At 50.2% G+C, this 27,474-nt stretch overlaps 1 protein-coding gene across 1 annotated transcript; it reads left to right on the forward strand.

The window, feature by feature from the left end:
- On the forward strand, positions 1–27,474 carry RAP1A (RAP1A, member of RAS oncogene family). Its single transcript, XM_064398833.1, has 9 exons — positions 1–143; positions 13,108–13,177; positions 16,288–16,366; positions 19,245–19,313; positions 20,051–20,107; positions 20,968–21,108; positions 23,483–23,626; positions 25,844–25,959; positions 26,750–27,474. Exons 3-8 carry the CDS (start codon positions 16,310–16,312, stop codon positions 25,928–25,930), a joined length of 555 nt encoding a protein of 184 aa, XP_064254903.1. The 5' UTR covers positions 1–143; positions 13,108–13,177; positions 16,288–16,309; the 3' UTR covers positions 25,931–25,959; positions 26,750–27,474.

The raw sequence follows: 27,474 nt of genomic DNA on the forward strand, positions 1-27,474 counted from the left end.
GCTCCTCCCCGGGCCGCGAGGGCGGAGCGGACGCGGCGCCGCCGCCGCGCAGAGCAGCAGCAGCGGCCGCGGCAGCAGCCGAGCCCGAGCCCCGGCCCGCAGCGGGCGGCGGAGCGGCGGCGGGAGGCGGCCCGGGCGCGGCGGTGAGCGCGGAGCGCGGCGGGGGCCGGGCCCGGGCCGGGGGAGCGGCGGGCGGAGCGGCGGCTCCGGCGGTCCCGGCGGGGCCTGGCGAGGCCGCGGGGCCGCGCGGGCGGGCGGGCGGGCGGAGCGGGGCAGGGGCCGGCCCGGAGTCCGGCGGGGCCGGGCGGTGTCAGCGCCGGGCGCTCCCTCCCCGCGGCCCGGCCCCGGCCCCGGCCCCGGCCTGCCCTGCCCGGCCGGTCCCGTCCAGCCCCGCCGGACATCCATCTTGTGCGGGCTGTCGCCGAGCTCGGCGCTCAGCGGAATTGTCGCGGTGCCGCTGCGGTCAGGTGTGCGCGGGGCGGCCCGCGCCCGCTGCTCCCGCCGAGGCCGGGGCACAGGGGCTTGTGCGGGCACCGGGGCACCGGGGCTGCGGGCACAGGGCACGGCAGGGCCAGGGACAGGCTGCGGGAGCCGCTCCGCTTCGCCGGCCCGGCTGGGCGGCAGGAGGTTCGGGCAGGTGGGACAAGCCAAGGGGGAGCCCCCCGTGAGCCATGTGGAGCAGCGGGCTGGCCCTCCTCATCCTCTGGTCCATCCTCATCCTCCTTTCCATCCTCACCCTCCTGTCCATCCTCACCCTCCGGTCCATCCTCACCCTCCAGTCCATCCTCATCCTCACCCTCCGGTCCATCCTCATCCTCCCAGCCCATCCTCATCCTCCACTCCCAAGGACTGGTTGTCTCACACCACCTCAGCTCTGAAAAAGGGTTCTTGCACTTCCTTCCTTTAAAAGAGAAACTGTTCTCTGCGTAGGGAAACTTTTTGGTGTTTAGGTTCTTCTCGCTAATTGGTGTCTTTGCCGGCGATGTTTGAGGTGCAGAAGGTGTGGGTTTGGTGCAGGGATTCCTGCGAAGCCTGCTCGGTGGGAGGGTTGGGGTTTGGACACAGCCAGCCAGTTCCGACTGCCACAGAGCTGGAACTGGGTCTGGCTCTGCGCACAGCTTGGAAAGAGCCGCAAACAGGAAGGGCAAACCATGACAACTCTGCGTTTTTTTCCTTTCGGTAGCTTAACAGGGGAGAGAATATTTCTTAAAATAGTTGTTTGACTTGAAAACGCCTGTCTGCCTTCGGAGTATTGTATCGGCACTCTGTAATTGCTCTTGTAATTCTCTCTGAGTGGTTGTGTTGCTCCCCGCAAAGAGACAGCAGATTATTTGAAGAGCTGAGGAAAGCGTCTGTTCAGTTGACAGTGCCTGTCTGCTGTGAAATGTTTCACTGTTGTGATTTGTGTCATTGCTTTTTTCATGCTGAAATGGCGTGCCAGTAATTCTCCCTGGTGTGGCAGATCCTCGGATCTGAAAGGGTTTTAGTGCGGGAATTTGTGAGACTTTCAGGAAGTAATGGATGAAGCTTGGAGAAACAGAAAATGGTGCGTTAGCAAAGCTCTGTGCCTTTAATGAGAAGTTTATCCAAAACCAGGCAAGTTAAAGGGAAGTTCCAGATGGAGCACTCTTGTTTTTGTGGTCTCTGCAACTTTCTGAATTCACAGAAGCCGTGTATTTCACAAGTATGAAACGCTGTCTGATTATTCTGACATCATTATCACGTTGCTATAGTGACTTCATTGCGCTGGGAATGCCATGTTCGCATCCGGTTGCTATGGAAAAAATCAGTGTCATAAATAAAAACATTTAATGTTCTGCTCATCCCTGTGGCAGGCAAAAAGGCATCGATTTATTGACGCGAGCGAAGACTGGCAGCGTGTTCCAACAGAAGTTCTTAGTGCCAAGTTACAAACTGGGGAATTGTCACTTGCCGTTCTCGGCAGATTGTCCCCTGCCTCCCTGTGTTGTGGCAGGTAGCAGAAGTTGTGAAATCCTGCCTTTGGAATGGAGGGTGACAGAGCGTCTGTCGTTCTTCAAGGTGGAGCCGGCAGGAAGTGCTGTGCTCGCACCGCTTCTAAAAATAATCTGTTTTCATGCTGAGCGCCGGGCCGCCTGCTCCCCGCTCCGGAGCAGCTCCTCTGCTGCCCGCAGTGCCGGGGGTGCCCAGCAGCTCCGGGCTGGGGGCCTGTCCCAGCCACTGCCACCCCAGGGCTCCCCGCGCCCAGCGCTGGCTGCCCTCGCGTGTCCTGGCTCTGCTCTTAGGGGAAGTGGCTTTGCTGGAGATTGGAGAGGATCTGCTGCCAAACGGGCCGAGTTACTCGCACGGCGTAAGTCCAGGGACAGGTTAATGCTTTTGTCTGGAGGCTCGTGTTTGCACAGAGCATAGGAACAGTTTATATTTGAAAGCATAAGCTGCAGATATGCAGGCATGGGTTATTAGTGATGCATTTCGTGGCTGCTCAGCCAGTCTGAGGACTGCTCTTAAAAAAACTGAAAAGTAATTAAATGGCAGGAGGGTAACGTGTGGATGTACTTGAACATTAAAGTTTTAATTGTATATTGAATCATCGTCCTGGGCATAAACAACTCCAAGCATTTGTTTGTACTTTATATTGCAGTGCTTTTTCTTGTACCCTGCACGTGCACAGCTCACTCGGTGGCACTTTGAACTCGTGCTCGGTGTTTAGAGAACAGATTGCTTCTGTGCAGCTCTGCAGACTAAAAAAATCATCTTCAAGAGGAATCCTAATGCTCTGACAACAGGAACCTGTTATCTGTTTTCCTAGAGAAAACAAAGTGTATCTTTTGAGCATACATAAGTTCAGACCTTTAGGCTTTATATTTGAAGTGTTTTTTTCTGTGTAGCTGTTTGAAGTTCAGAATTATCCTTGATCCAGTGTTACTTTCAGCCTTGCCAAAATCAGCTTAGCTGGCTCTGGCTGTGGATCCTGATCAAAACTTTTGGGTTTTAGGGTAATATGGGAGACTTATTATTTTATCACTTTCTTTTCATTTCTGATGAGCCACATTAATGTTGAACATCAGTCACTTCGTATAACTTTGTGTATTTAATTCTGCAGAAGCAGATTCAAGAGAGACACAGCTTTTAAAACTTGGTCATGTCCTAGGGTGCTGTTTGGGTTTTTTGGCCTTGATTTCGGGGGTTGTTGGGCTGTTTTTTGAAGATGAGGTAGTGAGGATGGTGGTTAAAGTATAGCCTCAGTTCATTTTATGTTGAGCGCCGAAGTAGTTATTTATTTTCTTTTACTCTTTTATTTAATAGTTAATTGGAAATTAAACAGAATTTTAATGAAAGCATCTTCTTAAAAGGGTGCTTCTAAATCCCAGGGTGAAATTCTCCTGTAGGCATTTGTGTTTGCTCTTCAGGAAAGCTGCTGCTGCTGGAAACATGACACCTAATGGCAGAGATAAGTAAGGATGTCCCAAAGTCTTCTGAAAGAGCTGTTCATCTTGCTCAGCTCTCTTCCTCGGTCCAGCCTGTCTGGCTCAGATGTTAGACCTTGTGTGAGGTGTAAACAGTCCCTCTCCATCCTTCCCCTGGGCTGCCTGCAGGTCCTGGGAGGTGGAATCAAGCTCAGGTCCTGGGAGGTGGAATCAAGCTCAGGTCCTGGAAGGTGGAATGAAGCTCAGGTCCTGGGAGGTGGCATGAAGCTCAGGTCCTGGGAGGTGGAATGAAGCTCAGGTCCTGGGAGGTGGAATCAAGCTCAGGTCCTGGAAGGTGGAATCAAGCTCAGGTCCTGGGAGGTGGAATGAAGCTCAGGTCCTGGGAGGTGGAATCAAGCTCTGGTCCTGGAAGGTGAAATCAAGTTTCAGTTAGTGGAAGTGGTGGGATGGAGCTCATTCTGGCTGCCACAAGAGTACCAGCTAGGTGACATTTGGTCTCAGAGGCACCAGGCTGTTATTTTCCAGGACCAGCCTGTGTTCATGAGAGTTACCTGGGGCTGCCTCTGTGGCAGCAGATTGAGGGTCTCTGCTGTTGTTTCTCAGCTGGCTGTGTGCTGGTGCCTGTTGACATTTTCTGTGAGCTGGTTTGACATGTCTGACTGAAACCCTTCAGAGCTAAATGGCTCATTATGAGAAGCTTCCTGTTATTTCCTGTGATAGCATAATTTTGTTAATTAGTGCCTGTTTTCTGAGCTCCCCTCTGAAGAAAAGGGGACCCAGTGACAGCAGAGCTTCAGTCAGGACACACCTGGGCCTGCTCAGCTCTTGGTCCCTGGTCTTCACACTGAAGCACTCTGTGCTGCACCTCTGGTGCTATTTGACTCCCAGGTTTGCTGTGAAACAAGTTTTGATCTGCAGAGGGACAGAACTGGTTAGTGAGAGATCACCTCTTCCCTTGCAAATACTGCAGTAATGAAGGCTGTGCAGAGAAATCCATTTAACGATATTAAAATGAGGAGGCTGTGGGAAGAAGGGTGGTGCTCAAGGAGGAGGCACTGAGCGTTACATTCCTGATCAGAAATGGTGTGTTTAAACGTAAATTGCATTCGTGTGCTGTGGGAAGATCCTTAGGGGTGTGTGGGAGGAGATGGGACAGCCGAGCCCATCCCTCAGTGGATCTGCAGTCATTTTGGGTCAGTACCTTCTGCACTGCAGGCTGTGCTCAGAGCCTTGTGGCACGCAGCTCACCTGGGTGCAGGTGAGCTCAGAGCTGCCTCTTGCTGTTTCTCCAGTGCAGCAGAGCCCAGGACAGGGCTGGGGCTCCCTCTCAGCATGTCAGCTGCTGGAGCAGGTCGGGTGGCTCTGCTGAACCCCGCCGTGGCCACATAAAGACGTGGTTTGATGTTTTGATGTGTGCTCTGCTCCCTGCAGAGTGCTGGGGCAGGGTTTGGGAGTTGGGAAATACCTGCTATACCTGAACAGGCACTTCCTCACTGCACCTGAACCCAGGGACAGGCATGGCTTGGATGGGTTTTGGGTGAGAAGTCCAGATGCTGACAGAAGCAGACTTGGTGTGCTTTGGAAACTGCTGGTTGCTTTCTTTTGATGAACAGAATCATCAGCCTGAGGGGGAAGTCTGACCCTGCACTGGGCTTTTATAGAAACAGGTAGCAGGACAAAGAGCCAAAAAGGAATCTCCAGGGCTGCTCACAGCCTGTGGCTGCAGGTGGTTCACTTGGCTGTTTCATCTCTTTGACTTTGTTTAACTTAAAATGTGGGGAGCCAGGCAGTGGCAGTCCTGTCGAGCAGGTGGCCCAAAGCATTGTGGTTTTCTATTTATTGTGATATGGATAAGTTGGAAAATACTGAAATCCGTCTGGGGCACTGAAGCAAGAGGTCTGGATGTGCCCACAGCAGTGGCTGTGTTGGGGCTGAAACAAATCTTTATTCATCGCTTCAGTGAGGCAAGAAGCACTCAGAAATGTGCCCAATGTAACAAGCAGGGTGAGCATTGCTGTGATAGGTGATTGTTGCTTTGTCAGAACTCTGCTTTTTGGGAATGTTCTGCACCTGGGAGTGTGTTTGTCAATGGGCTGTGTTGCATAACTGCTGCTTGCTGGAGCATTGCAGGAAAACAGACACTTGCATTCCCCTCGTCAATGACTGCGGATTCAAGGCTGGCTGGAATGTTTTTGGGGTTTTTTTTAGTCGAAATATTTGTTGGATCCAACGATGTTGTGTTCTGCAGTGTTCTAATACTGCAAAAATGTGAACTTGTCATGTTTAAGTCAGATTATTGCGTGTGAGCTGAGGGCAGAGCAGTCTGCTCCTGACGGAGCCGAGCATCGCTGGCTGCAGCTGGGGCTGCTCCTGCCCTGCCAGGAAGGCTGCTGCAGGTTTGTGTCCAAGGCAGGAATCTGGGTGGAATCAGGCATCTCCCACATTTTCAGCTGGAAATAAACCCTGAATCTGGGAAGCAGCGAGGACGTGGGAGGAGCACTTCAGCTGGATGTGCTGGATGCAGTGCCTTTTATGTTGTATTTTTATGCAATATTCTTTTCTCTCATGCAAATAAACTTGAAGTTGTTGGGAGGGGCAGCTGGGAAGAGGAAAACTTTCATTACAGACAGCTGACATGCAGAATAATATCTTTTTATATGCCACTCACCACGTGATGGTTAAAAGTAACTCATAGTTCACTGGGTAAGGCTATTTCTGGTGCAATTCTCCTTTTTTTGTGTAACAGTCTCATTCCAGCACATCTTGCTTTACCCTGAGATTTGATGTTTTTGTCAGTCCTGTGCTGAGTAACAGTTACTGGGTATCAGGCCTGAAAAACAGAAAACTTGCTGGATTTCTGAAGTAAATATGGGTGAAGAGAAAATAAATTTAGCCAATTGTTGCTTTCTGCTTTAGATTATAACACTAATTGTAGCTGAAAATAACATTCAGATTAAAGATACAGACTGAAATTGTTCCAGACAGCCTTTCTCATGAAATATTTATGCATTTAGGGCTTTTAACTCATCAGATCACTTATGAAGTTGTGGAGGTTACAATATTATGATGGCTTTGCCTTGTTTTGTGAATACACTGCACTGGTGTATTGATCTCTAGAATGCAGTCAGAGCTTTTCCAGGAATCCCATTTGGAATGATCAAACAGCTGTTGTGATGCTCCAGGGCACTTTCCTCGAGGTGTGATTCTGAGAAAGTGGGTCTTGTCCTTTTTTCTCTAATTCCAGTACTTTGCAGCTCTGTTAAATGAACTGTTTGCCCAAAGCCTTGTCATAAACACAGAATCGAGTCCAAACCCATGTAGCAGCAGGGCAGGCTTGGCTGGTGCTCAGCAGGTGTCAGGAGGATGGGGCTGTGTCTGCAGAGCTGGGCTGCTGTCGCTTCCCTGGTCCTTCCCGTGCCAGCTTCACATCCACTGCATCTCGGTGGTGGAAGTTGAATAGATTTAGGAGCTTTTAAACCCAGTGCTGGTCTGAGGGGCTGGGTTGGGCTGGTGCTCTGTTTGCAGGTTTGCTCCAGAAAAAGCAGATGAGTGGAAGTTTTAACGTTGGTGGAAGGTGTCCTCAGCACGGGGAAGGCACAGAACTTGTGGAGATGGAGTTGACACTCACATGAAGTGAGCAGTGTTCCCAGTCCTGCAGAGTGCAGAACCTGTCCCCAGGCCACGTGTTTGACAAATTTACACATTAACGTGGGAGAGATGATTTTTTTTTTTCCTTTTGCCCTACGTCTTATCATTTCAAAGGCACATCCTAAAAACAAGGCTCTCTTGGTTGCTGTTTGAGTAGTGCTGCTGAGGTGGAGGGAAGGAGTGGCTGCTCAGGGGTGGGATGTGTCCTCCCTTCCCTGGGAGTCCAGGCCAGCCCCTCTGCTGCCAGCTGCCCCAGCCCTGGCCTTGCTGCTCTGTAAAGGCAGCTGTATAATTGTCTATTTTGGTTGTAATCAAGCTTGACCTATAAATACTGAAATGGCTCGTATAAAACTGATTGAACTATCAGAGCTGTTTCCTTTAATGTCACCTTTTATTCACCATAAAGGAAATTCCAGGATGAATTGTCAAAGGAGTTTTGCCCTTTTAAGCAGGTTCAGGAGGATTAAAAAACTTCAGAGAAGCCCTGGTGCAGAGGCCAGGTCTGGCAGTGGTTTGGTTAAAACCCCCCTGGCCTCAAAGCTCTCACTCTGGCACTGAAGTGTTAATAACTGTTTGAATATTCCTTCAGTTAAAACCTTCACACAGAAGAAAGTTTCATTTTCGCTGGAGAAGAAAATTCAGTTTCCACCCCCACTCTGCCCCAAGGTTCCAGGAAGCAGCATTAAGGGGCTGAGCTAAATACTGAAGGATTAAGCACCACATTAAATAACTTAATTTCTTTACGAAACGCAATGAAACTGTTACTTTCCCCTCTATTTGAAGTTAATTCTGTGCACTCAACTGCTATTCAGGTTCCTGTCGAGCCTTGAAATCTGCCTTGAAAGGCATTGAGGAGGTGCAGCCCTACTTGGCAGTGCTAGAGCACATCCGCTGTGGGCTGTGTTTGAGCCCTCATTGCATGGATGCTCATTGCTGTAGGGGTTTATTTAAACTGATAAACAAATGTAGTATTAATAAGTGGCCATATGGTCAGTGGGGCTTTTCATTCTGGAAATTGTTGTTAAAAGAGGCGTTTAATGAGCGGCAGTTGCGTGGGAATGGGGGGGTTGGTTGCTTGTGGCTGCCACACACCAGGAAAGTGAAAATCTCTGGGCTGCACATGCAAAGCTGACCTTTAGAACGGGCTGCACGGTCAGATCCAGTGTACAAACACACCGATTATTGCAGCTGTGCCAGGGAGGTTTAAAGAATCTCAGTATTTTCTGGGATTTGTGAGTTAGCCCGGTCTCCTGAGGAGCTGGGATGTGCCCCATGTTTAGAGGCTTGGTGTTAGTCTCAGGATTTATCACTGGTGGGTGTAAATCACAGAATTGTGGAATGGTTTGGCTTGGAATGACCTTAAAGCCCATCCAGTGCCATGGGCAGGGACACTTCCCCTGTCCCAGTGCTCCAGCCTGGCCGTGGACACTTCCAGGGTCCGGGGGCAGCCACAGCCTCGCCATGCCAGGGCCTCACTGCCCTTTGAGTAAAGACTTTCTTCCCAATACCTCATCTTAACCTACCCAAGGTCAGCTTGAAATACACGGGAAGAGCAGTTTGAACCTCTCCAATTTTATTGAGGAGTTTCAAAGAACCCTTAGTGGCCTGGAAGCTTCATCTCTCCGTTATATTTTTTTATGCTGGAGACCAAGTAAGCTAAACTGGGCTTTATGGCCAATGTCTCGTCACCACTACTGCAGAAACGAAATAATTAAAGTGCAAGCTGAAATTTCAGTGGCAATCTATCTACCTCATGTCACTTATTTACTCTTAATTATATAAACCAGGAAGAATAGTGGCGAATGTTGCCAAGCTACTATCAGCACAACAAATTTTTCCTTCCAAGTAGAATGCAGTTGGTCTTTTGCTACGATTGAGCCTCCTCGGGTCTGTGTGGAATTTAATCTGTTTTATAAAAGGTCAGGATATTTTTTCCACTAAAGGAAATGGAGAGGAATGAAAAACTTTATAGGGCTGAAAAATCAGTGCAAGTTGTGGATGTGATAGCAGCAAATGGAGGAAGTGCCCTGCACGGCTGCTGTGTCTAATGGCGATGCCCTTCAATGTTTACGTGCTTGGCTGATGAGGAAGGGGGAAAGGAAGTGTTTTTTTCATTTTTTTCTTCCAAAACAAGCTGTGGAGAACTCCTGAATGGTGCAAAGCCCTCTGCTGAGCTGCTCCAGTGGGGCCAGATGGAAAAGGAGACATGGCAATGCGGCCGTGGTGTTGCTTGGACCTGTGACCTCACAATCCCTGCTATCAACCTGTTAGTTTGATAAGATGTTAGCAGTGAGCAAAGTCAGTGTTTTAGTGTAACGCTGGTAGTTGAGCAGGGCGTGTTTGCCCTCGCTGTGCCCAGAGGTGGCTGTGCCTGCCTGCAGCTCTCGCCGGCGTGCAGAGTGCCGCAGTCCGGCCGGGGCAGCTGCCAGCTCAGCCCCTGACGTCGGCCTTTGTTCTAATTTGGGGATGCAGTGTGTGTTGGGCTTTGAGTTGTGCTGCTGGCTTCCTTTCCCCTGCCTTTGTCTGCCTGGCACACGTCCCTAGCAACTTTCTGCAAGTGCAGACCAATAGGACAAAAAATAAATTAGCCGTTTCAGCATGGCAGGCTTGAGCTGCCCAGAGCCCTTGTTCCTTGCCTGGAGAGCTTCTATAGCAAAGCAATTTCCAGTGAATAATTAGGCAGTCACTTCCAGAGAAGTTAACATTATGTTATTTGAAATTGCAGGTTCAGCGTGAAGCTGATTGCACAAAAGATTACAGGCTGAGGAGGATCAGCCCCAGAGTGTTTGTGCACAAAATGACTATTTCCAATGACAGAATTATTGCTGTTTTCCAAGGAGTTTGTCTCTCTGCCGTGTTTGTGTGGGCTGCAGTTAATTTGCTGCAAGCCCCAGCTCAGCACAGGGCTCTGCTGCTGGAGGACTTTACTCTTTGCCCAGCCCTTTATGGCCTGGCTCAGGAGCCTCCCGTGCTCCAGGAGTGTGGAGTGATGCAGAGTGGTGGTTGGGATGTGCCTCTGAGGAGCACACGCCTGGGCCGGGAGTTCTGGGAATGGATGCAAGGTTTGAAGGCTGCTCTCTTGCCCTTTCTGATGGGACTCCTCAGGTGACACCTCTGTCGTTCTCCTGTGTTCTCACACACCTGTTTGCTTATTTGGCTTGTCACCAGCTTTATTTTCTGGGTGTGCTTCTTGCTGTGTCCTTTTGGGGTTATTTGTTGCCTGAAAAACAGGAGGAAAATACATTTACACTTGGATTACTGATGATTTGGACAAGGGACAGCCCTGTATGTCCCAGCGTCAGGAATGCACCTCAGTGGGGTCATGACTCATCCTACAGCAGGCTTGTGCATAGCTCATTACACATTTGCTGCCTTGATTGGTATTTGATTTGATGCTGAAAGCAGTCACTGGAAATGATAATGATTTTGGTGTTAAATTGACAAAACTGAGGCTGAGATTCCTGCCACAAATTATAAAATGTAGCCTCTTATGTAATGTTAATACCTAAAACACACTTACTTTGGTGTCAGAGACCGCAGTGATAATGAGTAAGAAAATAAATGCAGAGTCTGTGAACGGAAGTTTGTCAAACTGTGCTTTTGAAGTCACTTCAAGTCCTGCTTTCTGCTTAGTCTGGTCTTTTAGTCTTTTGTTTTTCTCTTGCCTCTCATTTTTCTGGTGTTGGTGGCCTCAGGAAAGGTGGAGGAGGTTTTCCCTGTACCCTGAAGCCGGGGAGTTTGACTGCCTGGGAGAAGGGGCTCGTTTTGTGAACATGTGAGTCCATGGCAGTGATTTTTGTTAATGAAACAGACTCCTTGCTAACTAGCAGGGTCATCTATGGCAGTGTTGGCCTTGCTGCTGTTCAGGGGTGGTGTCTGCTAAGGAGCTGTGGCATTTCCAGCCAAGCCCCCTTTCCTTTGGGGTGCACATCCCTGTTCCCAGCAGGGCTCTGCAACCACTGTGTCACCAGTGACAGCTTTGGTGAGCATTAGGGAAGTATTCCTTGTGCTTTTGGCTTCATTGAGTAATTTAATACCTCAAAACATGGTTAGGACAAGTTTGGGAGCAGGTGCTGAGTGGAGCTGTCCTTGGGCAGAGCTGAGCAGCGCCTGGGCTGGTCCAAGCCAAGGGAGATCCTTGGCCTGGTGTTTCCAGCCTTTGCTGCTGCATCATTCTCTCTGTTTGTTTGGGTTCTTTTTTTTTACTGCGGAGGGAATCTGTCAGTTGAAGTGTGGTTTTGATGGCTGTAAATCTTCCCCTTGCAGAAGTGCTGGGTTTGGGTTTGTTTTGCCAACATGGCTCTGAGTAATGGAGGGATTTTGGTAGAGTGTTGAGCAATGTTTAGTTGACACTTTTAAAAAAAGAAAATCCACCCCTTTCCATGGCCTAGTTTATAGTAACTGAGAAAAACTGGCACGGAGAACATTTACAAGTCGAAAATTAAACAGGTTTGTTTATAGTAGCCACGATTCAGTATTGAACTGCCAGGATAAAAATAACCAGGACGCGTGGCTGCAGCATCCCAAGAATCTGCCTCTCATTTGGGAAGTGGGAAGGGCACGGCCACGGGGGTGGCACAGCCAGCCTTGAGTGGAGGTGCTGCAGTTCAGAGGCATCTGTGCTTCTCTCCCAAATGTGCACAGTGCTGACACCACTTTTCCCTTGGAAACGTTCAATATTCCAGTGCCCGCTGGTGAAAGTCAGAGAAAGGGAGGTGCCAGTGATGGGCAAGCAAGGAGTTACTCTCTTTTTTCTTCCTTAGAGCCAGGTGAGTGGCCCTTGCTCCGTGCCTCTCTCTCAGCCAGGGACATCTTCCTGCAGCCCAGTGCACCTTGCTGGGGCAGAGCAGAGCCCTCAGTGCAGGGGGTGCAGAGGCTGCACCTCGAGAGGCCGTCTCACATTGTCTCTAGGAACTGGTGCTGTGGTTTCTGTGCTGCTCCCTTCTGTGCCTCGCTTCTTTCTGTTCCTTTTCTCTCGCCCTGATTTAAAGGCTGTGCTTTGTGGGTGCAGGGGCAGCTGGTGCTGCTGAGCCATGGCCTGTCTGCAGTGCTGGAGCTGGCACTGCCAGCACCTCATGGAAAATCCCAGCATGGCTGGGTTGGAAGGGACCTCAGAGCCCCTCCAGTGCCCCCCTGCCATGGCAGGGACACCTTCCCCTGTCCCAGGTGCTCCCAGCCCTGCCCAGCCTGGCCTTGGACATTTACAGGGATCCAGGGGCAGCCCCAGCTGCTCTGGGCACCCTGTGCCAGGGCTGCCCACCCTGCCAGGGAAGGACTTCTTCCCAATATCCCATCCATCCCATCTAGACTCACTTTCTCTTTTACTTGGAAAAATACTTGACAAGGATTATGAGAGCTTCCGTTATCTGTTTCGAAACAATTTTGATTTCTGTGGCTCCAAGGTGACTCCAGAGCTGCTAAACAGAAATATTTTCAAAAAACCAGTCTACTAGGTTTCCATTTGAACTTCCTGTGATTCCAGAGGAACAACTGATGCTTTTTTTTATCCCTTGAAAAGAAAGGATGAAGTGCTGAACCTCTGAAAGCCAGGACTGGCCCTGTCAGAGCAGCAGGGTGTAGGCAGGGCTGTGATTCCTGCCTGAAGGATCAGCACTGCTGCTGCTCAGCGTTACTGAACAAAGGATTGGAGTCTGGAAATGCTGGGGCTTCTCAAGCTCTTGGACAAGGAGCCAGCGGGTTCCTGGGGCTGGGGATGGTGCTGTGGGAGTTGTTCTGATCCCCAGGACTGTCACAGATCCCCAGAGTGGTTGGGGTTGGAAGGGACCTTAAAGCTCATCTTGTCCCAAGCCCTGCCACAAACCTGCTGGAGTTCCTAAAATAATTGCACTTTGCAGGTGTTGCAGAACTTGATGCAACCTCAAACATGGTTCGTTTGAGCTTGTCTTTTGTAAGTGAAGTCTTCCTTGGAGAGTTCTAGGGAGGAGAAGTCCACAGGAGCAGGGTGGTTGGACTTAAGCACTACAGAGATGCTTCACAAGTGCTGACACTTGAAAAGCAATTAACTCTTTATTTGAATTCTTCATTTTTTCAGTTCCTTGTGGGGAGCCTGGAAGAACCTTCAGTAGAGCTGCTAACACTGATGAGAGATCTTTTATGCCAAGGTAAGAGTTTTTTAGTGTTCTCATCGTATTTTAAATGACATTTCTGTGAACGTTGGGTAATTGATAAGTTCTTGCACTCGCTGTTTCAGTGCTGTGCTTGCTTATTTTGGTTCATGCTTCTCTCTCCCCACTGCCTGCATTATGAACTTCTCGATGAGCTGCTGAAACCTGAGAAACAGAAGCAGCTTGCTTTTGCATCAGGTTTGTGTCCTGGAGGGCCTCAGGCCTCCCTTGCTGGGAAATACCCTCGGGTTCTGCTCCTTCCTGCTGCTGCAGGAGGGGGAGGATGACAGTGCTCTGGAGAGGGCACAGGGGCTGGCTGAGCAGAGGTGCAGCTGGGTGAGCCACGCTTCAGCCTGGGGCTTCAGCTGTGTTTGCATCCCCCTGTGGTGCTGCCAGGGGTGCTGTGCCTGCACTGCCTCGGGTACTGACACAGACACTGCTCCCAGGGCAGGGCCCTTCACTTTCCTGAGCAGCCCGGGGCTGCTGCTGGCAGTGGGTGAATGTCCATTTCTGCCTCTGCCTGGGCAGTGCTGGTGGCAGCAGCAGGAGGGATGCTCCTGGTAGAGAATCCAGAGCACAGCTGGATTCTGGTGGGTCAGTGTCTGATGGTGTAGAAGCAGAGTTTTGTGGTGATTACAGCTGCAAGAACCCTCTGGTTTATTACCCTGTGGGTGCTGGGGGTGGTTTGGAGGGTGCTGGAGTGGCAGAGGGGGCTGCAGCTCGGGGCAGTGCTGGGGTGGGACTCAGCTCTGTGCCCCTGCCTGTCCTGCAGGAGCTCAGGGGCTGTGCCTGGCCAGAGGAGCAGGAGCAAGGAGACACACTCAGCTCTGGCTTTAATTTTGCACCAAAGCATTCTGAACGAATGAGAGCAGTTTCACAACATTACAGTTAATTTTTTCTTCACTCTTTAGTGCTCACACTCTTCTCTTGACTCTAAAGGAACACTTAACACCCATAGTCCAGTTCCATTTGGAAATGGAGCTGTGGCTTTGCAGCATGTGACTCTACTACAGAGAGCTCTGGATGGAAATGAATGCTGCTGTGTCTGACTGTATTTAGGTGGGCTTCAACAGTTGCCAAATGAAAAGTTGGCTGGGATGCAGCATAGTAATTTCTTGAGCACTCTATTCATGTTGTATAAACAGATAACATTAACATACTTGTGAAAGAGCTACAAGATAATTAAGGCATGTGGGGTTTACAGTAATAAGGCTCGTGCCTTTCAGGATCTTGGTTTCCTGTTGCACCTGAAAAAAAAAATCAGCAAATACTGTAGAGAAGAAATGAGAAGTTAGTCTTGTACTGCTCCCAGCTTAAACTTCCCCACAAGTATTTTCTACTATAAATAAGAAATGAAATAGTTCACAGCTAAATTTAACCCTTAGCTTGATTGCTTTCTGGGTTTTCTTTAGTGGAACTGACTGTGGGACTGTAGGGAAATTAAGACAAACTGGATCAATAGGTTGCATTTATGCTTTATGAAAAATGCATCAGCTTTTAATTTCTGGGGATTATCAAGGGGAAACGAATTGTTAGTTGGAATTCCCCTCTCCTTCCCATTCAAAATCATGATTTTTGAAAGAAAGGAAGTGAATGTTACTTCTCAGGGAAATGGTCAAGCAGAAGAGCTTGCAGTTCCCAGAATTTAGCCAGAGCTGTTGTCAGTGTCCTGGAGTGCACAGACATCGCCTGCTCTGCTTTGAGGCACTTTCTGGAAACCCCCTTTCAGTTTGACTTGATTTCACAATTTGCAGTTAGGCAGCTGCAGCTTACGTGGGCTTCAGGAGTTGGAGAAAAGCCTCCTCCAGGTGCTCACAGTGATGGGCTGCACTGACTGCTTGAGCCTTGCTCCCTCCCCAGGGCTTGGAGCAGGGAAGGGCAGCTTGGCTGTGTGACTGCAGAGCTCAGCACAGGCAAGGCCTTTATTTCTGTCATTCTGGCTTACAAGTAGTTTAAAGTTGTGCGTAACTGAACACAGAAATCTGTGTCTCTCTCCAGCTGCACGTGGGATTTTCAGGTTTTTGTGTAAACCATAGCTGGGTGGCATTCAGCCCGTAGGGGGGTGGCTGGAGGGTCCCCAGCTCCCTGTGGGTCCCAGTTCAGCTCAGACTGGGGATGGGTGAGCAGCACACATGGGGCTCTTGACTCTCTTTCACATCTTCCCCTTGGGAGCCCAGATGACAGAAGAGAGCCTGCCCTGGTTCAGTGATGACATAAACTCCACACACGCTGCCAGGGAGTCGTCCACGCTGAAAACCCAGCCCTGCTCTCCATGATAACATTCCTCTACCCAGCTCCTTGGGAGACGCTTTCCTTTTGAAGGCTGCAGCCGGGGAGCCCGTGAATCCCTGGCAGGGTTGGCTGGAGGTGCCTGCGGGCGTCGAGCTGCCCGGGCCCGGCCTTACTTGGGAAGGAAGCGCGTCCCTGCGGAAGGGGCTCGGCGCTGAGCTCATTGTTTGCTGCAGGGACAGCCCGGCCTGGCCGCTCTGTAAACACGCTGTCAAGTGTTTATCATGCCTTTGTCATTTGCCTTATTTGTCAGGGAATCTCGAGGAGCAGCAGAGTTTGCTGCTGCTGCGTAGTGACTTGAGGGAGTTGCAAGATTTCCATAAAAAGGCAGAGTCTGTGCTGGGCGAGCAGAGAGCTCTGCCTTGGCAGCCGCGTGCTGGGCCTGACCTTTTCCAGAGAGAAAACACTGACCTAAATCCCTCCCTGCTGGGGGTGGAGGGGAGAAGGAAACCTCCTGACTTGCTTCTTTCTGATCTAATTTTCTTGTCCCATGCTCTGGTTATGCCATGAAATGCTGAGGAAGCAGAAGACAGGCAGTGGCAGCTCGTGGTGCCTGGCACAGCCGCTGTGTCTGTCCCCTGGTGTGTCCATCCTCTTCCTCTCTGAGCACTGCAGGACCCAGCTGTGGCCATTTCCTCCAACCTGGGGCTGTGTGGCCTTCTCAGCCTGAGTGTTCAGGTGGAGAATGGAACCCAGAGCTGTCAGTGAAGGCTGTCAGAGCCTCTCCCTCTCAGGAGGATTGGGTGCAGGGCTGCTGCTGCTTTCAGGACAGTTCCCAGCTCTGTGCCTTAACTGCTGCCTTTTCTGCTGCCTTGCAGGTCGCTCTGAACAGACCACACCATGCGTGAGTACAAGCTGGTGGTGCTCGGTTCAGGAGGTGTGGGCAAGTCCGCTCTGGTGAGTCTGGGGAGAGCTCTGCAGCCCGCACTGCACACCAGCTTGCTGGTGCTTTGGGGAGTTTGTGGGACTTCTGAGTGTGCCAGCACTTCCACACAGCCGCTGTGGCACTGCTGAGGAGGTGTGTCATGGTTCAGGAGAGGTGATTAATTGCTGGTAATTAGCGTGTCATGTCTGCTGTGCTGTACACGCTGAATATCCCTGAGCAGTGCAAGCCCAAGCAGCAGTGGCACAGCAGAAATCTGGCTGGAATCAATCAGAGCTGGGGTTCAGCCCTGCACACCTCCAAGGCTGGGGGTTTTCCATCCCCAGTGAGCAGCTGGGCTCAGAGCATCAGCCCTGAGGATCATCCACAGCCCCTGCAGGGAGGGAGGAGCAGGCTGGTGGCACTTTGCTCTCCTGGAGTGCTTGTCTGGTTCCCAAGGAGAGCTTTACACAGCAGAGCTGATAGCAAAGCCCTGTGAGAGAGACTTGTGTCACCATTTATCACTCACCAGCCAAGCAGCTCTCTCCAGCAGAGAGGCAAAGAACTGGTCAAGTGTGAGTTATCTACAACAAGGAACTGCAGTGTTCTTGTCACAGGCCTGATAATGGCTGAGCAGCCTTTCCTGTCCTGCCTCATTGTTTATTCTGCTGGTACAAGCAGGTAATAATCCTGTAAATCACCTGCAGAAGCCCAGTGAACAGGAGGAGAGATGATTCAGTTGTATATCAAATTTGGTGCACTCTTCCAGCAATCCCATCCTAATCACTACAAGGTGTTTACAAGGTGTAATTTTTTTACAAGCTCTGTTCTCCCACAGCAGTGTAAGCAATCTCTATTACTTTTTCCACCAGCACTTCCCTGATTATCTTAATTTTCTTACATTACACTGAAAGACTCACTAGGTGAAATGAGGCACTTAGTAGTATGCTACAAATAAAAATTACTCAGCATCTGACATACCTGAATTTCCTTCTCTGTGACGTGAAGTCTGAGTGAGCACCATCCCTGACCTTTTGAACAGCTGAAATGCAAATACTCAAATGGTCTGGTGGACAAAAGTTAAATTCTTTTTGACAGGCTGGGTGCTAAGTCAGCATATTTGGTAATTCACATGCAGCAATGATCCATTATGTTTATAGCAGCACACATTAATTGCCAATTAGCAGCTAGGAGTGGATAATATTTAGCTTTCACAGAGTCTGTGTACTCATTTACAAGCATTAGCGAGGAGAGGTTACAAGGTGGGATTTAAAACAATATGGGGGTCACTTTAAATGTCATTCTCCCAACTGCACAGACTGACCTGTGCAACAAAGAGCCTGGTGTTCATGTCCAGCTCTGCCTGCTCTCTCTCTGGTGCAGATGACAGCATGGGGCTGTTCCAGTGCAGATCCTCCTTGTTTAACTCTTCTGTGCCAGCACACTGCTGATGCTGCTTCTGGTAACAGTGGTGGGGTAGCAGAAAACCTGCACAGCCATAAAGCCATGGTTGTTTAGCAACTTTTGGTTCCTGTACAGCAGTTTTATTCCATTTCTGAGGCTAAAACTCTCCTGGAGTGGCAGTGGGTGACACAATTTACAAAGGTGCCCAGTGGTGCAAAGCCTTACAGAGAACTGGCAACTAAAGCTGGGCTGCACCACCCAAACAGAGAGAAACTTCTGCAAGTCTTCATCTGCACAGAACCCAAAAGCACCCCCAGATCTGCTGCTCCTCCCTTGGCCTTGCCTTTCACCCATGACAGACGAAGATGAAGCCCAGCAGAGATCAAGAGTGTCACACCTCAGTCAGGTTGCCACACTCAGGGCTGCTTCCCAGGGGGGACAGCTGTGACAGTGCTGCCGTGGGAGCCCCTGGCACAGAGCTGCCTTCTCTGGGAGCAGCTGTGCCAGCCTGGAATGCCCAGGAGCCGTCCTGAGCCCAGTCTGTGCCCTGCAGCTGCTGGGGCTGTTGCTGTGTGATCCACCTTCATGGGGGCTGACTGTGAGGCTTTGCTGTTACACTGGGACAGCTCTTCAGTGTGGCAGGAAAACACTGGAGAAGCAGAGGCTTGGTTCATTAGAGTGTAAAATGCACTTATTTAGTGATCTAGAACCATTTTGAAACAAGATTGTTGTGGCTTCTCCGACTTTCCTCACAAATTTGCAGAATTTGTGTATAAAACTTACGAAAGGTTCAGTTGGCAAAAGATATTTGGTGTGTTTGTTGTTTTCCAAGAGACAGAATTGAGTGCTGGGATCTCAGTTTCACAAACAAACACCACCTCATTTTACAAATACCAGCAAATATCAGCAACCCTTCAGACCCTGCTGTGCTGTTTTACTGCAGATTTTTGGGGGTGAGAAGGAGAAGGGAGCTTTGCCTGCCAGAGCAGGAGGAAGGCTGTGTCCTGGCAGGAGGCAGCACAGAGCTCGGGGATGCTCCCAGCCCAGTGACCCAGGCAGGTGTGGGCAGATGGGCTGGGAGTGGGTGAGGAAGGGCAGGGAACCTGCCCTGAGCAGGCTGCACTGCTGCTCTGGGCTGGATTGCACTGGAATGTGCATTTCCCAGTGCACAGCTTGCCTCTGCTTCTGCTGAGGTCTCAGGGCCCCCATACTTGGTGGGTTTTCTCCTTCTGAAGTCACAGGCACTGCAGTAAAGGCATTTTTGAGGGTCTCCTCTTTTCTGAGACAAGGAAGCAAACAGTGCAAAAAGGTTTTGAAAGCATGCTTGAATAATGTGATTTTAACAGAAAAAACACACATTTTATTTTCAACATTGAAACTTTATGTCTTTTTCTCTGGTCCTCACTACTGAGCAGATTTACTGTTGTTGCTTTTCCTGAAATGCTTCTTGGTGAATGTTTCTGGTTGTGTTCAGCTCACTTAGGATTTTTTTCTTCCCTTCCTCCCCAGACTGTACAGTTCGTTCAGGGAATTTTTGTTGAAAAATATGACCCAACAATAGAAGATTCATACAGAAAGGTAAAGCGCCGTGGTTTTTATTTCTTCCAAGTCTCACCGAGTGCAGAATTCCTGGGGCTGTTGTGGGAGCAGGGCTGAGCAGGAGTCCTTGCAGGGTCCCTGGGCTGTGACGTAACCCCGGGCACAGAGCTGCTTTCTTCCCTGGATGGGTGTCAAGTGAGCCATTGTTTCACGGATTAGCAGAAATGTCAGCAGCATTAAAGGCACCAAAACATACACTAAAAACTTGTGACATTTGTGCCTGTGATAATTAAATTAAATTGTGGTGTGAGCTCTGCTGTTAAATTTACTTGACTTTCCTGGAATTACCCTCGTTAGATCCAAGACATTTCTCAGAGAGTGGAAGATTTGCAAAGCCTCACTGTGAGGATGCTGAAATATTTTTCATTTTCTTCTCTTCCTTATTCCCTTCTCTCTGGGCAGCAAAGAAAAAATTAAAGTTTTAAGGTGCTTTGATTTGTAAGAGTGGATTAAGTCGAGATATTTACAATCTCACTTAAGTGGAGATGTTTACCGTGAGCTGCTGGTTTAAGCCTTGCTAATGAAGGGAGTCCTGGAGCATGTGAGCTGACCCAAATGCCTGGCTGGGTCATTAATCCTCTGAGGGCAGCGCTGCTCAGCCCGGGGAGGGCAGGTGCTGCTTTGCTCAGAGCCCTTGGTGCCGGGGGGCAGCGGGAGCTGATCCCTCTTGCCTGTCCCACTGTTCATTCGGAGCTTTTGTTCCCCTTTCTCCCCAGCAAGTGGAAGTAGACTGTCAGCAGTGTATGCTGGAGATCCTCGACACAGCAGGGACAGTAAGTGGCATTTCTTTATCCAATTCTGAGCAGCTCCTTCCTTGAGAGCAGCGATCCTGCCCCAGCAAAGGCAGGAATCAGCTGCACTCATTGAATGAAGGGTTCTGTTAAATCACCTCAGCAGAGAGGGGAGTGCCCGGGGAGCTGTGCCAGTGCTGGGGCACAGGGCTTGGTGCCTGCTGTGCCACCCCCACATCAGCACTCTGCTCTGGGAGGGTTTCAGAGGGTTTGAGGCCTTTGCAAGGGGCCAGCGTACAAGGACACAGCCTGCAGGCAGGGCCAGGCAAGGGGCAGGTGCCCAGCTGTGTGGGCAGCACTCCCCAGCAGACCTGGCCCTGGCACTGCCCTGCTGCTGGGGAGCCTCCTGCTGTCCCTCCCAGTGTCACCTGCAGCTGGCACAGCCCTGGCCCCACACAAACCAACCCTGGGGGCTGGCAGCACGTCCCAGGCAGCTGGTGCTCCCTGGAAGCTGGGTTTATTGGGAAAGCCCTGAAATCCTCACCAGCAGGAGCAGGAGCTATGTGGGGCTGGTGAAAGTCCTGCCCTGCTGGGGCAGAGGCAGCTCTGAGCTGGCATTGTCCAGCCTGCTCTGGCATTTCAGCCTGGTTTTATTGCTGCTCTTCATGTTTTCCCCATTTTTCCAAGAAGCCCTTTATTAAGGGGAAAAAACAGCAAAGGCAAAGAGAGTGTTAATGCTTTTATTCAATTTCCATGCTCCAGTGGGTTTCTGTGAGGGGTAAATATGTAAATCCATCTGCGTGGCACTGCATTCTTGTCTCCAGTACAATAGAAGTATTCCTTTGGAACTGTTCATTAGCTGCATTCTCCAGCTAATTACTCTAAAAAATATTTGCTTGCAGGAGCAATTCACAGCCATGAGGGATCTGTACATGAAGAATGGGCAGGGGTTTGCACTAGTATATTCTATAACAGCACAGTCCACGTTTAACGACCTCCAGGACCTGCGGGAACAGATCCTACGGGTTAAGGACACTGAAGATGTGAGTAGAACACCTCTGGGTTTATTCCTGCAAACGCTTAAGAGGCTTTGCTCTCAGAACCACTGCAGTGTGTTTACACACAAAGCTCCTTTCAGAGGATATCCCTGGGTATGTTGAGTGAGTTTTCAGAGCCTTGTAGTTTTCAGCGGTGTTGTTTGAGGCACAGCACCTGCTAAGGGACATCACAAACAGATTTCCCTGTGTCCTGGAAGCCACAGTCCTCTGAAATGCTGGGAGTTGACTGAAAGCAACATTGCTTAACTTCTTCTCCTTTAAACTCCTTTCCAGGATTTGCATTTTCCTTTTTCTCTGTGCTTTATTTCCCTCAGAGTTAGAGAGGAATAATGGTAAGGATGTTCTTGGTAGCTCTGCAGCTGTCTGGCACTGGAGACTGCTCCAGATGTGGGAAGGGGAAGTTCAGAGCTGTGGCAAAATCTGACACACAGTGGCATGAACTAAACCATCGAGGGCCTGACAGAGTCTTGGGTTGTTTTGGTTGTTTGGAGCCCTTTAACGGAAGGACAGATGAGCTGTGGGAGTTTGATTTGTGACAGAAGGTGGGCCAGGCTCAGGCTGTGTCCCTGGTCGTGGTCCTGTGCTGTTCCCTCCTTGCTTTAACAGGCTGAGCTTTGATTTGTGACAGAAGGTGGGCCAGGCTCAGGCTGTGTCCCTGGTCGTGGTCCTGTGCTGTTCCCTCCTTGCTTTAACAGGCTGAGCTTTGATTTGTGCCAAAGTGCTTTTCCTTGGGGCAGGGTCAGAGTGGGTGAATCCCTGTGGCAGGAGCTGTGCTGGGCTCAGCTGTGCCCTGAGCTGGGCAGGTTCATCCCTCAGCAGACTCTGCTGCTTTCCTCTGCTTTCAGGAGCTCAGTGCATGTTAAAATGCATTCTTTGCTTTCTGTGTCACCTCTTGAAGCCAAGCTTGAGAGCCTTTTGAACGTTTGAGCTGTGTTTTGCTGAGTTAGGAAATGTGCTCCTCTCTGTCTTTCATACCAGAGCATGTCTGAAGTCCCAGTACATCAATCATTGCATTGTCTATACCTGAAGAGTTTAAATTCCAATCTCCTACACCCAACAGTAAATTATCAAAGGTAGTTGCTCACCAAACTCCATTTTTGGATGAAGCATTAATACGTTCTGCAATAATCTTACACAGTTTCATGTCTTTCAAACCTGCACTGCTTACTCATCTCGGTATCACTTTTTGCCCTATTATTTCACATCTCCATGCACTTCCGTTTTTTGCTGAACATGTTCATAACACATTTTCATGTTTCAGTATGAGACAATTTCTCTTAACTGTCTAGAAACTCTGAAGAACAGGATATTTACAATCTGATCTGACAGAGCCTGTAGATCTGCTTTCAGATGAGCTTTTTTTGCATTTGCTTCGTCTGTGCTGTGACTTCCTCATGCAATAAGGAAAATTTATGTCTCAAAAATAAAAATATGATCATTCTCTAATGGGTATGGCTGGGAGTTTTAAAGAGAAAAATTAATCTTGAGTGTAGCAGTGTCAGGAAGAGACCACAAATATTAACACTGAGGCAGATTAAAAACACTCAGTGTGTTGTAAATTACCAAGTGAATCGGGCAGTGATTTATTTTCCAGCTGGACAGGACTCGGTTTCTGCTCAAAGAATGAAATGTTTGAGGAAGTGGAGCGGGTGCACACCCTCTCAGCTGCTCTTTAGGGCTTTTCTGCTTCCCCTCGGTGTGGGGCAGCAGGAAATGGGGCTGGGCTGGGCACTCCCTGGTGTGCCCTGCTCTCAGCCAGGGCCCAGCAGTGACAGAGGGACAGCATGTCCCCCAGGCCCAGGGGACAGGGCTGGGCAGCCCCAGGCAGCTCCTGGCACCCTGCAGGGGCTGCTAGGGGAGATCTTTGGGGTTTTGTTCCCTTGCTTAAGGTGTTACAGAGAGGTTTGGGTTGGAAGGGGTCTCAAAGCTCATCCATGGGCAGGGACAGTTCCCAGTGCCCCAGGAGCTCCAGCCCCAGCCAGGCTGGCCTGGGACAACTCCTCTGTTCCTTGGGGACACCTTGGAGTGCCACAGCTGTGCCAGGCACTGGAGAGGGGCAGAGCCACTTCATCATTGTCTCCTGGTTTTTACTGGGTTCATAGTTCACCCAGCATTCCCCACCCAGCATTCCCCCCCCTGCATTTTCCCCCCCTGCATTTTCCCCCCCTGCATTTTCCCCCCTGCATTTTCCCCCCTGCATTTCCCATCCCCTGCATTTCCCATCCCCTGCATTTCCCCCCCTGCATTTCCCCCCCTCAGTCTGAGAGCCACAGCAGCACAGAGCTCCCTGGATGGATCTCCTCCTGACGGATGGATCCACCTTGCTGATGGATCTCTCCTCGTGCTTGCTGCCCTGCAGGTTCCCATGATTCTGGTTGGCAATAAATGTGACCTGGAGGAAGAACGAGTCGTGGGCAAAGAGCAGGGGCAGAACTTAGCACGGCAGTGGTGTAACTGTGCCTTTCTAGAATCGTCTGCAAAGTCGAAAATCAACGTAAATGAGGTAAGCAGCTGCTGCTCTGTGTGCTCCCAGCATGAAGGTGGCTTTGGAGCAGCCTGGCTGTGTGAGCTGGGCTCCCAGCCTGGGGAAGGGCAGGGTCTGCCTCAAGGATGTGCTCCCTTTTCTCTGCAGAGGCAGGGGGACATCCCAGCTTGGTGTTTCCACAGCCTCTGCCAGGGCCATGAACAGCAGAGGGCCCTGAGCTGGGTGCCTTTCAGCTTAGATAAACTTTATCTGAGAGAATGTTTTGTCACCATAACTGCTGCCATGCCAGACGTGGGTGATGCCCCGTTGTGCTCCGTGTCTCGTGTGGGGTTGGCTGCTGGCTTTGGAATATTTGCATTTCTGCCTGCAGATGTCTCATCACAGATGTCTCATCACAGCCCCCAGCTTGCCAAAGCCATGCCCAGACCCAGACCTGAGCATTTCCCCGAGTTTAACTGAGCCCCCCTTGCTCTGGGCTGCTCCTCCTGCTGCCAGGGGCCGTGGGCTGGCTGAGGGAGCTCTGCTCCACATCAGGCACCAAGTTTTTGTTCTGTGCTGGAGTTATCAGCCTGTGCCAGAGGCCAAGTTTCCAGGCACAAAGGCTGGGGTGACCCCGTGCAGCAGGGCTGGGCTGCTGCCAGCAGATAAGTGGGAGCGTTCAGGGCTGTGTGATCAGCAGGAGCAGAGGATCCTGGCCTGGGCCCAGGCTGCTCTGGCAGCCAGCAGGGTGGCTGCAAGGGAGGGGAGCCCCTGAGGGCTGCTGGGCTGGGCTCAGCCTGGCTGCAGGGCTCGGGGGCAGCAGAGCTGCCAGCAGGGCTCCGTGTGTGTCGGGGTGCAGGCGGAGCAGGGAGCAGCTCAGCCACCAGCGTGCCCGGGGAGGGTGCCACACCCGGGCTGGCTGCACCCCACACTTTGGGGGTGCACGCTGACCCTCCTCAGGCCCTGGGGAGGGGGTCCTGGGGGGCACAGCCTGCTCTGCCACCCCTCAGCCCTCCCGTGGGAATCCTGCCCTTCCCTGCTGGGGCTGCAGCCCCCGGGAGGTCACAGCAGAGGGAAGAATGTGGTTATCTGGGGGATGAGTTCCTGCTTTCCCTGTGATCCTCATGTTCTGGTTTCCTGCCAGCTGATATTTCCTAGTTGTGGAAAGTACAAAAGCTGAGGAAATCAAAGGGAGAAGCTGTGAATGAAGCAGCTCAGTGCCCTGGGAGTTTGTCCTGCTGGCTCCTGGGCTGGGGAAGCATTTGCATTCCTATGGGGTTTATTCTTGCTTTCTCACTACTTCTGGAGTTTCTAAATTTGTTAAAATCTAAGTAAAGAGTGATAAATTCCTGCATGCATTTGCTGAATGTGAATCAAAACTCTCAGATAATAAGCTTTTAATCCAGAGTGAGTTGGGTGACCTTCTGGTGACCTCTGGGATGCTCTTGCAGCACGCTCACTCTTTTTAGGGATGGTGGCATTCCTGAAACCTTGTTGCAGATGGCTGTTCTCACAGTCAGTCCTAGCACCTAAATAATCTAATTTGTGAGAAAGGAAAATCTCAAGTTTCAGTTGTTACAGTGTGTTATAAACTGTTTCTTTCTCTTCTGAATTTCTTTGGAATCAACAAGAATTTGTGAGCTGTCAGCCACTCCAGGAAGGGGAAAAAATAAACAAGGACAAGGGTGGAGCCCTCTGAAGGTTGAAATATTTCTCCTCAATGCTGTGACCCAGCTCCAAGCATTTTTGCAAAGCTCATTTTGCTATAAATGGGTTGAGCCTTGCTGGGAAAACAGCTCGCAGCAGCAGCAGCCCTCCCGAAGGCTCTGGGCTGCAGGAGAGCCCTGTGCTGGCCCCTGTGGCACCGTGGGGCAGGGACAGCCAGGGGCCAGGGCTGCCCCTCCTGCAGGGGGACAGGCTCTGCAGCAGTGATCCTTCAGGATACCGTGCCTGTTTTAAAACCCCTTTGTTAATCCCGAGTTTTCTCCCACTTTCTGAATTGTTGTTTCACTGCCCTGTTCTCCTGAAGGCTTTGGTGGTGATAAACTGAGTTTCCAGCTCCCTTATGTTCTGGGAGCTTTGGGTTTCCTCTTCCATAAGCAGCTGCTTGAGAAACGTTTAATAAATTCAAGCAGTTTAATTGAATTTACATAACTGCAGCCACCAGGAGAGAGTTGTCAGCTCCCCAGCCTGCCTCGGTTCTGACAGCTTGTGTTTTATCACTTGGATTTTTCACCTTGTGCTTTTCACTTGCAGATCTTTTATGACCTGGTCAGACAGATAAATAGAAAAACACCAGTGGAAAAGAAGAAGCCTAAAAAGAAATCATGTCTGCTGCTTTAGGCTCCCACCATGCAGCAGCTCTGAGCCAGGTAAGAGGTGCCTGAGTCAGGGCCAGGTGAGCAGAGCTTTGCTGAGCTGCTGCCGTGGGACTGAGCAGAGCTTTGCTGAGCCTCCCCTGGCAGCTCCTCCTGGCTGTGAGAGCAGCTCTGAGCCCCCAGGGCTCGCCTGGGCTTCCTTCCATCCTCTGCTGCCACTGCTGGCCCCGTGCTGGGACCTGTGGGGACAAAAACTGCTCTGGGTGGGACATGGGGTTCACTGGCACAGAAATAAAAGGCTGCCCACCCAAAAAAACCAAACCCAGCCAAAAAAGCACACCAAGACTGGGCCCAGCTGTGAATGATCTCCCTGTGTATCGGCAGGGAGCTCTGTGTGCTGTTCTGCATGCTCCTGGAAGGAAAGAGCAGCTCTGCAGCTCCAGGTGTGGGACAGAAATGGCCCCATTTGGGGCAGAGAGGGGCACTGGGAGCTGCCCAGCTCTGCCACCTGCCTTTGTCACCTGGGAGGCAGCAGAGCTGTGCCTGTGCTGTCAGGCAGAGCAGCTCAGCTCCCCTGCCCTGCCCTGCAGACGAGCCCAGGGCCGTGGGCACTGGCACAGGGTGGCACTGGGCTGGCACTGCTCTGGCCCTGATAAAACACAGCTTTTGGAGAGTTACACTTCCACAGACTGCTGCTTTCTGTGCCAGAAGCAGCCCTGAGCTCTGGGAAGAAGGAGCCCTCCTGCTGCCTGTGGGCTTCCAGGCCTTGGAGGGCACCGGTGCCACCAGCAGAGTGAGAAATGTCCCTCCAGCATCTTCATTTGTGCTTTGTTTCACTCTGCAGATTGCAGGAATGAAGAACTGTTGCCTAAATGGAAAGTGCCAGCATTCCCAACTTCAGAACCTTATGGAAATGAGTAACATATCGGAAGAAACTTCTCCTGTTTTTTATATTCTGCGGGAAGAATTTAGATCTTACAAATGGTTTGCACACAGTCCTTGGAAAACGCAGTTGCTCTGTGTATATCTCTTGGAAATTTAAGCCAATATTCCTCCTCCTTTGCAATAGCAATTAACAGATGTCAGAATAAATATAATTGACTCTAGCATATGATTATCCCAAGGAGCATGGATGCATTTCAAATGTTAGAGATTGCTACTATAATTAAAATTCATATTGACCATTTTATTATAATTTCTCCCCATCAAGCACTAAAAATGTTCCACTGTTATATTTTATATCTATAACTATAGATATATATTATCCAAAATCTCCCTTTGAACTCACTGCAACAAATAACTTTTTGAGTCATTGACTTCATTTTATATTTAAAAGTTACGGAATATCATTATTTTCATTCTGCCATTGTATTCTAATTAAAAATGTTTGTGCATAATGCTTTGGAAAAATGGGTCTTTTATAGGAAAAAAACTGGGATAACTGATTTCTATGGCTTTAAAAGCAAAAATATATAATATACTAAACCAACTCTAATATTGCTTCTCGTGTTTTACTGTCACAGATTAAATTACAGCTTTTATGAATGATTAAATTTTAGTACATTTTCA

The sequence above is a fragment of the Passer domesticus genome, chromosome 25 (assembly GCF_036417665.1).
Source record: "Passer domesticus isolate bPasDom1 chromosome 25, bPasDom1.hap1, whole genome shotgun sequence".
In the NCBI taxonomy this organism is placed as follows: Eukaryota; Metazoa; Chordata; class Aves; order Passeriformes; family Passeridae; genus Passer; species Passer domesticus.